The sequence below is a fragment of the Halichondria panicea genome, chromosome 16 (assembly GCF_963675165.1).
Source record: "Halichondria panicea chromosome 16, odHalPani1.1, whole genome shotgun sequence".
Taxonomy (NCBI): domain Eukaryota; kingdom Metazoa; phylum Porifera; class Demospongiae; order Suberitida; family Halichondriidae; genus Halichondria; species Halichondria panicea.
The window spans coordinates 5,090,388-5,104,568 of NC_087392.1; the positions used below are offsets into that span (position 1 = coordinate 5,090,388).

The 14,181-nt window shown below is 39.4% G+C and overlaps 1 protein-coding gene and 1 long non-coding RNA gene across 3 annotated transcripts; one reads left to right on the forward strand and one right to left on the reverse strand.

Annotated features, from left to right (window-relative positions):
• The first annotated feature begins 1,358 nt into the window (after positions 1 to 1,358).
• On the forward strand, positions 1,359 to 10,727 carry LOC135349477 (neuroendocrine convertase 2-like). 2 transcript variants are annotated; one of them, XM_064547994.1, is made up of 11 exons: positions 1,359 to 1,643; positions 4,241 to 4,363; positions 4,467 to 4,559; positions 4,801 to 4,909; positions 6,115 to 6,152; positions 6,345 to 6,513; positions 6,783 to 6,955; positions 8,175 to 8,414; positions 8,471 to 8,571; positions 9,303 to 9,524; positions 9,636 to 10,727. In XM_064547994.1, exons 1-11 carry the CDS (start codon positions 1,419 to 1,421, stop codon positions 10,585 to 10,587), a joined length of 2,445 nt encoding a protein of 814 aa, XP_064404064.1. In that variant the 5' UTR covers positions 1,359 to 1,418; the 3' UTR covers positions 10,588 to 10,727. The 2 variants fall into 2 exon arrangements, with proteins under 2 accessions (XP_064404064.1, XP_064404065.1); XM_064547995.1 differs by lacking the exon at positions 1,359 to 1,643 and adding an exon at positions 2,682 to 2,720.
• A 960-nt stretch (positions 10,728 to 11,687) lies between these two features.
• On the reverse strand, positions 11,688 to 14,167 carry LOC135349504 (uncharacterized). Its single transcript, XR_010398925.1, has 4 exons — positions 13,451 to 14,167; positions 13,324 to 13,387; positions 12,721 to 12,795; positions 11,688 to 12,574 (listed from the first exon to the last, which is right to left on the reverse strand). It is a non-coding gene; the product is annotated as an uncharacterized LOC135349504 (long non-coding RNA).
• Between the last annotated feature and the right edge of the window lie 14 nt (positions 14,168 to 14,181).

The following is a 14,181-nucleotide window of genomic DNA, read 5'->3' on the forward strand; positions in this document are numbered from 1 at the left end:
ATACCCCTACCTTTGGGCATGTTAATCCCCTGGTAGCCCTAGTACAACATGGGGGTGATGTGGGGATTAGACCTGTATCACACTCTAGCGAGAAGATAAACAGATTATTTGAAGTATAAATATTGACAGCTATACTCCTATAGAGCTAGTGAAGTCAAGAATGCAGAGATTGCTCAGGATCAATAAACTGTAAACTTTGCTCTCACTGTACTCCAGCATGTGTTGGAAGGAAGAGTGTGGCACACATCATGTGATCTTTAATTGACCTTTGACCCAATGCATGCATCAGGTGATCTGTCTAATTCCCCTAGGTAGGGGAGCAACTTCAAGTCTAATCCCCAACTAATCCCCATTTATCCCCGTAGGGGGGAGGTGGGGCATTACTTTGACGAGTGCATAATTATATTAGTCTCGAATACCCGCCTCAACCTAAAAGCTTTTAGGTTGAGGCGGGTATTCGAGCCTATAATTATATAGATAATGTATCCTGGCCAGAATTCAAAGTTCTAAGTAGCTAATAGTTATTTTCAATCTTCAATCTCAATTCAGCATAATTATATCCCTGGTAAACGGAGGCTAGGGCTACCAAAATTAATATGCAAAATTATTCACCTATTCTTCATCAGCCTATATTTTAATAACTTAGTATTCAGTGCATGCGTTCTTTCGCTGCTGAAATAATAAAAAACAACATCACTGTGATGTTTGACATTAAATTTGCATGCAGGAATTGTGCTATTTCTCAACATTGAACCACGGACATTTTGTCTGAGAGGCTCTCGAGCCAACATTTGCACCCACGAACATTTCCCGCTATAGCTATGCGGTAATTGTTTGCAAAGCAAACCATGCAGTCATTGCTGAAACAGCTTGCTGTAAAGACAACCGACTCTTCCCCTGATAATCAATAGATCAACGCAGTTATAAAAGCATAATATGAGTAGACTTGCTGGCCAGTCCGACATGACATCCACAAGGGAAGGGGGGTTGTTTTATTTCAGCAGTGAAAGAACAAACCTATAGCACACAAAAATGCGGCTTATTAAAGTTAATTTCAATCAAGCTTCATACTGTACCTCCACTAGGCCTGCATGAGGCAAATATTCCGAATAATTTTGTGAACAATAAGTGCAAATTAAAACATTGTGTGAAAAAATGGAGAAGAGTAGGGTTGGCAAAAAGTTCGCAAACAAGATTGTGGGTTGGTATAGTCTTTGCATCATTAGTCTTCAGGCCATCCTTACACCTTCTCCTAGCACACATTCATTCAACCCCATGCAGTGAGTGGGTTGTCAATAGTGTGGGAAAGAATGTTAATGAGATTCATCACATGCATGGGCATCGTATAAAATTGTTCTTGTATAGCATGATCTAGTGAGTGTGCATGATCCAACTTTTTTGAACAACCAATTGCAAGCATGCCGTTTGATCTTCTGCAAAGAATGAAACATGTGCTGACATTGGCTGCTATAGTTTCAGTCACATCAGCATCAACCAGGAGCAGGACAGCACTGTTTGACCAGTCTGTTCCCACTGAGCAATACACTGACACCTGGGTGGTACAGCTGCTGCTACCGCAATCACAGCGCACACTTGAAGCTCACACACTTGCAGCAAAACACGGTCTTATCAATCAGGGACAGGTACGTGGAGTAGATCTAAGAGTGTATATGCATTTTATTTACTTATGAGTGTCCACTTATTAATTGCTAGATCTGCATGTTACACAGCACACTCAGGGTGTACTTTAATTATTCAATGTTAGGCGACCCCTCGTGCAAAGTAGGGGGATGTAGCATGACAGCTGCGTTGACTCTCATTAATATTGACATCTGAAGTTCAACACAATTTTTCAACCTCCAAAGCTTCATTAAAAAGTGTCCCTTAAAACTGGGTAAATGAGCAAGCTGCGCTCAAGAGAACGTGGCTATAGAAGCCAATATAGAAGCTGTTACAATGCAACCGAGTAGTTACAACTGGAATAGATAGAGAGACATGCATGCACACAGACAACACAGTCAGCTTTACTGTATCCCTCATGCGTAGGGCTGTGCCAAATATTCACAGATTATTTATTCTCGCTTCATCAGCCTATTATTCAACTTCATCAGCCTATTATTAACACCTATTATTCATTATTCTACATATACAGCAGTGAAATAACACACCTATAGCATAAAAAAATGGGATTTAAGTCGTTACTTTTAATTTCAGCAGCGAAAGAACACACCTATAGCATAAAAAAATGTGGATTTAAGTCCATTTCAGCAGCAAAAGAACACACCTATATATGTACAGCACAAAAAATTAATATTGATTGCAAAATTAGCCATGTGAATGTGGGCGTGTTCTGAGCTTAAGGCGTTTCTAAAACAGCTTCAAGAAGAACAATTTCATCTCACTCTGGCACTTAGTCTTTTAGTAGTAGTTTTGTGGTACCCTTCAACCGTATACTAGTTTCCTAAAAAAGCCTCACAGTCTTGCATATACAGTAGAGGGGTCAACATTGAGATTTTCAGCTATTGTTTTGTAAAATAACCCAAGGTCACACCTCTGGTGTATCATCCTCCTCCTCCACCTTATGTCCTTACTGTAAGCCTTAGATTTTGAAATGTCTATTGAACACATCCTTTTAAGCTCATCAACAAGACAACATCACAAATTCCTCCTTGCCTGTAAGCAGCCTGTGGTTTACTATGCGATACCAGCTTGTTGCAAAGGTGCATACATGTAAAAGCACTGTACATATAATTACATGCAGGAATGAATGGGTGAGTGTAAAAGCTGGAAGCGGAATGGAATGGAATATGAAACGGAATATGGAACGGAATATGGAATGAGAAATTTAGTAATAAAAAGAGAGCTGCTGATGGTGCTCTGTATTTTTTTTATTTTTTAGTGTAGTATGACTTAAATAGTGTTACAGAAGCCTTTTTTTATAGACAGCTAATTTTAGAAGACTATTAATTAATTTTTATGAGGACTAGACTACTCAGTAGCTAGCAACATTAAAAAATTCTGCACATATACGTGTCTACCCTTTGCGAAGTAATTATGCTGTGCGTGAAGTGTATATAGCTGTAGAACACTCCAAAGCTACACCTTTCTTCTATCTGCATGCCTGCAAATTATGACCCTTGGTGAAACTTTAAAACAATTTGTGCATGTTGAAGAGACACACTGACCATCTTTTATACATGGAGAAATTATTTTCAAAGCGCTAGATCATCTTGGTATCATTTTGCTTAAACTCTACTCTATTAATTTTGATTAAGCTGTAAAGACACTTCGCACTTGAATATCCATTGCAAATCCGACATGCTCAATTAATCCAAAAGATAGCATGCTGGCTGTATTATTAAATCATCACATGACACCCTATTTTGAAAGAGGATCAACAACTTGCACACACTGTTATACAGTGGCAGTTTCTTTGCCCTATATAGCTATATACACTTCAACTCCACTTTGTTTAATTTGGGCACAGCATAAAAGTATTTAAGTCATACTACACTAAAAAAATACAGAGCACCATCAGCAGCTCTCTAGTTCTTTTTATTACTAAGTTTATCATTCCATATTCCGTTCCATATTCCATTCCATTCCGCATTCCAGCTTTTACACTCACCCGGAAAGAATATTCTGTATACCATTGCTAAACTACAAGTCATATGTCGTGATATATATGTTACTCCATTGAACTCCCTTGTATTTCGCACAGTGTGTCTATTAATTACTGTATTTACTTGATTAAACGCCCTCCTTGAATAAACGCCCATCTTGTTTAAACGCCCAGGGTAAAAGCTCTGTCTTTGTCAATAAACGCCCATGTATGGGCGTGGCACTGTGGGTGGAGCTGAAATAGAACGTGGAACCCAGTTGCAAGCATGGCAGCATAGACTTTTTATGATGCATTGATGGCAGAGAGAGAGATACCGACACAGAGGGCACTCCTATGACTTAAATTTAAGCTGAGACAGCAGCCCAAGAAGAGCACAATAACTGCTGCTGTGCAAGATTTTTGGAGTAGACATAACAATAAACGCCCTCCTGGATTAAACGCCCTCCTCGTTTAAACGCCCTTCTCGTTTAAACGCCCTCCTCGTTTAAATGCCTCCTCTAAAGACTTCGATCCGAAATAAACGCCCGGGCGTTTAATCAAATAAATACAGTATTATTATTCACTTTAAAAAGGTGCACCAGATACCTTTAAAGTGTTCCTGTTCTCTTTACACTGCAGGTAGGCAACCTTGAGGACTACTTTGCATTCAAGTTACCTGAAACTGATCAAAGGGGAAATCTACACTTGACTGGTACTGGTCAGAAAAATCTCATTTCACAAGCACTTTCGAATGAGCCAAACGTAAAAAAAACAACTATATTATGTATACTATACATGTTCAAGTAACTATATATACATGCATTATGTAAATAGGGTAATAGATATGTTGTCTTCCTTGATTTAGGTGGGCTCTGTACAGCAGCAAATAGCAAGAAAAAGATACAAGAAAGACTACAGTTATCCAAGCGATCCAAATTTCAGCAAACAATGGTCTTTGGTGAGATATGTTCTTTTGCTAATGCCAGGCACTTTTGCATCATAATAATTATACACACATACTCTATACATGCAGTAAGCAGACTAATTATGCATAGTACTCTTATTGATTTTGCTTGTACATGACCTCCATAGACAATATACAGAGATTTGGGTGTGTATACTTAATGGCTTCGGGTGAGGGGTTATTCATGCATTCCAGGTTAACCATGCATGCATTCCTAATACTCCTCCCCATGCAGGTCAACCGTGGTCAAACTGATGGTAGAAAGGGGCTAGACATTAACGTGGAGCCTGTCTGGCTGCAAGGAATTACTGGGAGTGGTGTGGTTGTGTCTATCATGGATAATGGTGGGTTTGTTGGTATATAGCATCTGGGGATAATGATATATATAGGCTCTAACAACCCAGTGTCAGTTGGGAAAAGATGTACGTTTCAATAATATACGAGTTTGAACCACTATAATTTATATGTAATAGTTGTGCCATGGTATCAAGGGTGTGTTGGATTTGTACTACCGAGGGCAGTTTTATGTATTGCCTGAGGGCGCAGCCCGAATGAGGTTAGCAAACACAATACACATGCACGCAGATATAGGTAGCTTGTACTATGAATACTATTGATTAGAACCAATTAGAAGCTGTTAATCCAACTAGGTCCTGGCTCTTTTTTCTGCCTATTATGCTTTTGAGTACTGCCCCAAATTCAGTCTATTATGCTTGTCGAAAAAACCCCATTATGCCCAATATTATTTAGTAGTTAGTACATGTAGTAACAAAAAAATTTTCTTTTGTTGTATTGTACATTTGAAACTGAAGATTCAAATCTGTTATATATTATTATAGTGTTCTTAAAAGAGAGGGTCCTTAAAGGGTGGAGGGTGGGCTTTAGGCTGACCACAGCCATGTACCCTAGGGTATATGAATGTACATGCACCTAGCAGGGTACATGGGATTTGTACCCTAGAGTACCCTGAGAGTTTCAATGGATATTCCTTAGTGTCAAGAGCACATCATGGTACAAATATACATATACCCGGCACGCGTGCATACCGCGACATTAACTGATTCTTGAGTTTGTTAGGGCAATAATACCAACATTTCTTCTGTATATGTATTAGTTATTACATGTATGGCTATGAATTGGCCTGGTAGTAGATTATGGTCAAGCTAGGGCTTTTAAGCCCGAGATCATTTCATCTATACTGCAATGCAGTCTGCATAATTATACTGAGGTTCCGTTTAGCTTACATAGTTCAGTGTGCCTAAGGCCCTTATACTTTCGGGTAATAGATCTAGATATTTTGCGTTGGGATTGCAGAATCCAAGAACATCTATAATTATAGGTATTAATTACACTGACTATAATTATAGACAAAATTACCACAAGAATTCCCCATGGCAGGATTTTCCATTAGCTCAGGCATACACAAGTGAGGTGGGTAGTGTAATAGGAGCTCTCACAACTGTGCCAGAATACTGTCATGCATGCATGTTTGTGCTGTAGTAGTCTCATTGGCAGCTAGTGATATCATTAATTTCTCTCACACATGCAGGATTGGAGATAACACACCCTGACATTTCTCCGAACTACGTAAGTTTTCTTGTCAGTGTAGTATTGTCACAACAACACTATACTGACAGAGAAATGCCCGTGTGGGAATGTTGTGATTTTTTAAGACAATTGTGGCTATTGATACATTATTGCCAAGCCTGTTTATTTGGCTATTATGAAAGCATACTGAAATAACGTCCGCGTATAATTGTTGTGTAAACACATTTTCAGGATTCCAACGCTAGTTGGGACTTTGCACAAGGTGATAGTGACCCCACTCCTACCACATACCATGGTGATGAGCCAGACAGACATGGAACCAGCTGTGGAGGAGAGATTGCCATGGCAAAAAATAACAATCACTGTGGAGTAGGGGTGGCCTATAACTCCAATCTTGGCTGTAAGTATTGTAGACATGCATGTATTAAATTAAGGCTGAAAGTTGTTTTTAGTTTAAATACACTATTTTTTATATAGTCAACAAAAACTTGTAAATCCTGACATTGCACTTGGGGAGCCATTCATTAATCTCGACCTCCCACAGAAGTCATGCTGATTGCATAAGACAATATACATGCAGACATGTTGGCTCCTGCTAGACGAGTATTTTGATTGGGTCTTTTTGCATGCTTTACAATTATTGGTCTCTTTCTCTTGACTTGTATACAGGTCTCAAGATTGACTATGCTAGCATGACGGACTCCATTGAAGCAAGTTCTCTTGGCTATAAAAACAACTATATCCAAGTTTACAGCAACAGTTGGGGACCAAATGACAAAGGTTTCATTGTAGAAAAACCAGGAATACTGCTTGAAAATGCATTAATAAATGCAGTCAAAAAGGTAATTATGCCTCGGTGCACATGCGGAAGCGAGATATACGGTAGTGTGTTTGTGGGTGTGTCTGTGTGCGTCTGTATAGACTACTACAACTGCTCAATGATCAATGAAGTGCAAGGAAGAGTTTCTATAGGCTATAGATTTTAATTCGTCGATTTGCAAAATAATGCTTAGTTCTCAAGTTATGCCTAGTTTTGCTTACTTGGAATGCTATTCAGCCTTTTTAGAAGAGTATCTTGTCCATGGAGTGTTGGGTCTCTACTTAGTAGTTAGCTCTGCACTAGAACGCTAGCTATTGGTAGCTGCAACAGTGAGAAGAGAGCTGCACTGCTGATGCAGCCATTAATTTTAGACTTGGACTTTTGATCAATCCGTTGAATGATATTTGTCGAGCAATGGAAAGGGTAGCATAATAGGCTGCTAGGCCTCTTAAGGGTGCTCCCCGAAACAAAAACAAAAACACAAAATAAAAACACTCGCTAGAAATGAGAGGTCAATAAAGTATAAATAATAGTTAGACACTGTTTAGGAAGTTTCTACATGATTTAGAAGCCCAAAGGGCTGGTTGTAGCATCCCGAACACAGTGAGGGTTTTACTAGCGCTGAGGACTTCTAAATCATGTGGAAATGTCCTAAATAGTGTCTAAGCATTTTAGATCATAGCAACCATGAGTATTTAGCCAATCAGATTTGAATATTCTTATCTAATCTTTGCTACATGATTTTTCTAAGTGAAGTACATGATTTTCTAAGTAAGTACATGATTTTCTAAGTTGGATAGAACACTTCCTTTAGCCAATCTCATTGCAGCTAAGGTGTGACTGGAGCGCTACATTAAAACTGTTGAGAGACTACTACATATAGGCCTACAACAGTGCTAGGTAGACAGTTCCACAGAAAACAACTATTTACAAAAAAAGAATATCTGTAACTCTAGCATGCTTACAAAGTAATGCGTATTTGAGTGATCTTTTAGGATGGACGTTGGGGTATAAAAATTTTTAACCCGACGATCATTACCCACTCTTAGAGTTTCCCTGCGATTCTGGATTCCGCCTGCATGCAACAAAATTAATTAATGCAAAAATGTTCATCATGGCATAATGTGCGTATAAAAGCTATTAGTATAGCTTTACGTTATGTAGATTTGACACCTCCATCAGCACCCGCGGTGCTTTCATTTATTTAGCACTCACACCAAATAGTCCTACTCTGTTTATAGGGTCGTGATGGGAAGGGCTCCATTTTCGTGTGGGCTGCTGGGAATGGTGGATGGAACTATGATTCTTGTGCTGCTGATGGCTATTCTTCCAGCATCTACACTATTGCAGTAGGGTCAGCAGATCAAACTGCTGGTCAAGCAAGCTACGATGAACAGTGTGCTGGAAAAATGGTCGTCACTTATTCATTCAACTCAAGAACATTCTCAGAAGATGGCTCTTATGACCCTTACGACCAAATTGTGAGTAATATTATTATATTCATTAGACTATAAGTGCAACATATAATTATATGCAGTACACCACGACTCTGAATGGGGAATGTACAGACGACTTTACTGGCACTAGTGCTTCTGCACCTCTAGTATCAGGAGTCATCACTCTGGCACTGCAGGCAAAGTGTGTATATACTCCTTTGCATTTTTTTCCCCCCATTTTTTTTAATAATAATACACACACTCAGTATAGTTCAATGTACAGTGTAATAATTATGCTAGTTAGTTCAATGTTCAAGGATCAGTGGTCTGTTATCAGTGACTCACTGATCACTAAATCGATTGGGAGGGAAGTTGCTTTTGAGGTCTTGCCTGCAGTTGAACGAGCTCCTCTGATGGCTTGGATTGAAGATATTAGGAGTGAAAACGAGAGGCGGCATCTCAGCCAATTCATTGTGGAGGTATAGGGTTGGTCCCATTTTGCGGCCAGGAGGGTGGCAAGACGCTTGTAAGTGGATGTTGAAGCGGGGCCAAGGCCTCCTGTTGATGATATCATGAGTGGTGTGAAGGAAGAGTGCTCTATTTCTTGGATTCGACTTTCATAAGCACATTTCTTTACCATTTCGTGTTTTCTGTAGGGGTTGGTCTGTCTGTTTGAGGCTGCATGGGGGTTAAAGACGCGCATGTCAAAGTAGGTGCGTTCGAAGCGTCCTCCCCATAGCCCATTTGCGGCAATGTCTAGGCGAGCTCCTTCTGTGATGTTTGCTTTTGCATGGAATAAGTTCCTTTCAGAAAATACGGCTATAATTATGGTCAATAATTGCATGATTTGATAAAAGAGTAGTTCTACATGTTAGCTAGCTACATATTTTATCATGCTATAACTAGTGGCTTCAAATGCATGTGATTTTGTAGCCATGAGCTGACGTGGAGAGATGTGCAGTACTTGCTAGTTTACACATCCAATACTGACCCTCTCATTGATGGGGAATGGACGATGAACAGGGCAGGGCGTAAAATCAGTCACAAGTTTGGCTTTGGAGCTATTGACGCTGAGGCATTTGTAACTCGAGCCAGAAATTGGATCACTGTTCCTCCACAGATTTCCCAGACCTTGACAAGCCGCCAAACCTCTGGGTAAGCCTGTACATACCTATAGTAAACCGATTTTTGCGGGCTGATAAGTGTGCAGCAATAAAGGGAAATAATTATACTCACTATAATTATTTTATGCACTTTCACATTTAGAAATGCTCGCTTTGGACAACCTCTTACAATGCAATTTATAGTATCGAACACGACCTCAGGCATTCAGTTCCTGGAGCATGTGGTTTTGACGGCTTCATTAAGAATAGAATATGTACGAAAATACAAAGTCACGGACTATTATACGTTCATTAAGTATGAAGCCATAGATGGAGCTTCAGTGAAACGCTGGTTACAAGACCCTCATCCTCGCAGGGGGGACATCATGATTGAACTCACTTCACCACAGGGAACAACTTCAACTCTTCTTCCATACAGAAATTATGATTTTGTCAATTCTGACGATGAAGGATATGCTTACCACCTTTGGCCCTTCATGTCTGTTCACTATTGGGGGGAGAATCCGGTCGGAACTTGGACAATGACTGTTACGTTCAAGTCTTCCAGTGGTTATGTTAGTGTGTCTGATATGGACCTTGCACTTTATGGTACGTCCAGTACACCTCAAGCTGTAGCAAATATTCCGATGGTGTGTGACGAAGCATGTGCTAGAGGTTGCTATGGAGATGGTCCCAATGCGTGCGATGTGTGCAAAGATTTTCGTATTGTATCTACGCTGGAATGTGTCACTACTTGCCCAAATAATACATATGTATACAGGGGATCGTACTGCAATGGTACCAAAACAGATTCTGTAGTTACTAATGCTATTGGTACTACTTCAATGGGTGATGACATAACAGTATCGGAATCAAGTTCTATAGTTACTAATGCTATTGGTACTACTTCAATGGGTGACGACATAACAGCATCGGAATCAAATGCTATTGCTATTGGTACTTCAATGGGGCTGGTCGGTCTGTTTATCCTAGTGTGTATAGTGGTCACATGCATTGTGGTATGCTTGTGTGAAAAGAAGAAGAATGAACAGGGAAATCGACAAAGATATCGTGTACTTCAGTCGGTGGATGACACTTCATCTTTTCCTGTATAATAATAATAGATTGGACTATAAAATGTACAGACTCTATATACGCAGAACTATGAACCTAGCTTCCATTTATGATTTAGATTAGAGTGTCCAAATTCAAAGCATTCCTTGAAGAAAAATTAATGGTCAAAAGCAAACCCCTCCTCCATTCGTTTATAATCAGGGACTCTTTCAGTCATGTACACAACTTAATTGAGATGCTCTTTGGTTTAATTCTATACACTTGAGGTCAATTAGAGTAGCGTTATTTCTGCTTTTTGGTTTTTGCTTTTAAAATTGCATGCCAGGACAAAATTAATAGGCTTTTAAAATAAAATTGGCTCCAGTTATATCAAAAATCGATTGAGATGACACGCAGTACTCAAAAACACATCAATAAAAACGAAAATAAAAAATCTAGCTGATCAACTTATAATTGGACTGACAGCATGTATGGTATACAGGTATAATTGTGATTGATTTGATCTATGAAAATAGAGTGTTAGATAATAAGTCACAAGATAATTTTTTTTTTTTTTTTTAATAATTCAGCATTTATAGCATAGGATAACACAATTAGCTAGTATAGCTAGATGTAAAGTGTATCCTAAACAGAAAATATTTAAACACACTGACAGTAACAATATCTTCTATATTGTACTTACTAACAAGTTTATTCCATAAAGTTACAGCGTGTGGGAAGAATGAGTATTGGTACATTGATGTTCGAGATCTAATTGGTACCGAGGAGAGACCATTAACTGAGCGGCTATTGTAGACAATCTCTCTTCTTTCAACCGGTGGGTTGGGAAAGTCTATCATGTCATGTAAAATTTTGTACAAGTGGCACATTCTTGCAGCTACTCTTCTTGTCTCCAGACTTGTAAGGCCAGATGCTGACAGCAGTTCTTCCTGCTTTAGATCCAACTGACCCAGACACACTCTCATGGCAAATCTCTGTACTTTTTCCAGGTTTTCTATATCACTTCTATAGTGGGGACTCCATACTTCTGAAGCATATTCCATATGTGGCCTCACAAAGCTTTTATATAGTTTTAAGAGAGTGGATGGAGATGCATTGGTTGAGAACAATTAGTTTTCTTGTTTTGTTACAAATGGTAGTAATATGAGGGTGCCAGGAGAGATCATCAGATAATGTGAGACCCAGATATTTGTAATTTGGAACTTGTTGCAGCAAGGTTCCATTTAAGTGTAGAGCTGGAGGCAACAATGAGCGAGAGGTCTTTTTGGAGACGAACATAAACTTGCATTTTGTCACATTGAATTGAAGTAGCCTAGAGTTCATGAAGGTCGAAAACAGCATTTACATCATTTTGAAGTAGCATGTAGTCATTATTAGACTTGATGACTCTATACAGGGCCATATCATCGGCAAACATGTTGAGGTTGCTGTCCTGTGAAATAACTTCTGTTACTATAGGTTGATATAAGAGATGAATAGTAGGGGGCCTAAGACCGAGCCTTGAGGAACTCCAGAAAGGACTGGTAGACTAGCTAAGAACATCCGTCTATTCCAACAAATTGCTCTCTGTCCAGTAGATAACTTTTCATCCACTTAATAATGTACTCATTGACGTGCATATACTGAAGGTGCTTCAAAAGAGCAACATGTGGGACGGAGTCAAAAGCTTTTTTGACATCAAAAAATACAATACAGACCTCATATCCCCCGTCGACAGCCCTGCTCCAGTCATCAATCACTTGAATGAGAGCTGACACAGTTGAACGTGATGACATAAAGCCCCATTGCCTTGGGGAAATTGGTGAATGTAATTTCATGTGCTCCTCCAGTAGTGCTTTCACGTGTTTTTCCAGGGTCTAGCTTACAACTGGTAGTATTGATATTGGCCGGTAGTTGTTGACAAGTGATGGATCACCACTCTTGGGTACGGGAACAACTCGTAATTATTCTTCTCTGAGCAGCGGTTGGGTTAGAGCACTTGCATAACTCCACAACTCTCTTCAGTAGTCCACGCATGAAACCAGCAAACTATCATGGGAATAAATATAATTCTTGGCTTGCATGGGCTTTACCGGTTTGCTAACACTATAATAATTATAGTTGGAGTCTTTATGCAATTATACAAGCCGACCACAGTTCTATTAATGCTTTCTAGATTATGAGTATATATACACCTCTGCCCCAAATGGAGCCACTGTCCCCGGAGTCCATCAGGTGAGGGAAGGGGCTCACGCTCAACACAGAGTAACCTGTATATCAAAATAGCGTATACCCTTCCTTCCACAGAGCTCAAACTAGAGAGCTTTATATATAATTATACTATAGAAATGACCATGTTTTTGTAATGAGTATATCTAACATTTATAATTATGCATGTATGTTTTCAGGAATGCACTCCTGACGTTTGTAATCAATGGTTCGGGGACTCTTTCAGTTGCCATAACTTAATGATTTTTTGAAAGAGACCTTTTAAATGGTGTCAAACAAAGTTCACATTTGGGATTACTAATATTGGCCTGATAGATCTAGATCTTATATAGCCCATGCATGGTCCAAGGCCGAAAAATGACAAAATTAATTATAACCCCCACCAAATTTTGGATTTAAACACGTATCATGAAAGGTAAGTATTTTAAGATTTTGAAATAGTATCAATATTTTAATACTAAAGTTATGGCTGTTAAAACTACACCCTCCTGCATGTTTAAACCATAACTTAAATCCCATGCATGTATTCTGTATTCAACTGATCTACAATACAGCGTATAAAATCTCACTGAAACAGCCCACCAAGCACTCCTCATAAAACAGTACAGCCAACAGAGCATCGTCTTGTATAGCCTGCACATGGGGAAAATCATATCTACATGTAATATAACAGTACGTACTGTATAGGTAGCTTACTAAATCTCAGCTTAGCATGGGACAGTGCCATAGCCTTCCTGTAGTATACGCAGAGATCTCAAGAAAAGGGATTGTTAAAACTTTCCTCTCACTTGAAATGCACATAAATAAATCATACTGCATGTATAACAACGTATAACTGTACAAGTAATAGTTGTACCATGGGTTGTGATGCATGCATCATGCCATATATACTGAGCACTGGATTGCTTTGATCTGCCCACTCACTGGGCAACAAGTATTGCTGTTATCCAACCCATTTACAACTGAGTAGTAGTAAACACTCTTTGTCACTTTGATCCCTGCCATGCATGCATGTGCACATTTTGTGTGGGTGTGCTTGCACTTAACAAACCACATCTACAACTTCACACAACCCAGTTCCAATGTGGTCCGGTAGTTTTGATTGGATACTGAAGAATAATCTTCACAATGTGATCCTGCATGACCACAGCCTATGTACGCACCCTAGCAGGGTACATGGGATTGTACCCTGGAGTATCCTGAGAGTTTCAATGGATATTCCTTAGTGTCAGAGCACATCATGGTACAGACCATACTATAAACTATACTCAGAGGCCGAGGAGGTACGACAGGCAAGGTGCAGCTCAGTAATTATCCTCCCACACACCGCCCATGTCATATGTTTTTGCTGAGAGTAATCTAATCTCAGAGGCTAATTGCTTGAGCTGCACCGCGCCTGTCAGACTTCCTCAGAGAGGTCAATTTAG

Bases quoted from the DNA above. Each gene is read 5' to 3' on its own strand.
- LOC135349477 (XM_064547994.1), top strand. From the start codon at position 1,419: ATGCCGTTTGATCTTCTGCAAAGAATGAAACATGTGCTGACATTGGCT. The intron at 4,560-4,800 runs GTGAGATATGTT...CTCCCCATGCAG, and splicing joins TCAGCAAACAATGGTCTTTG to GTCAACCGTGGTCAAACTGA. The intron at 6,153-6,344 runs GTAAGTTTTCTT...ACACATTTTCAG, and splicing joins CTGACATTTCTCCGAACTAC to GATTCCAACGCTAGTTGGGA.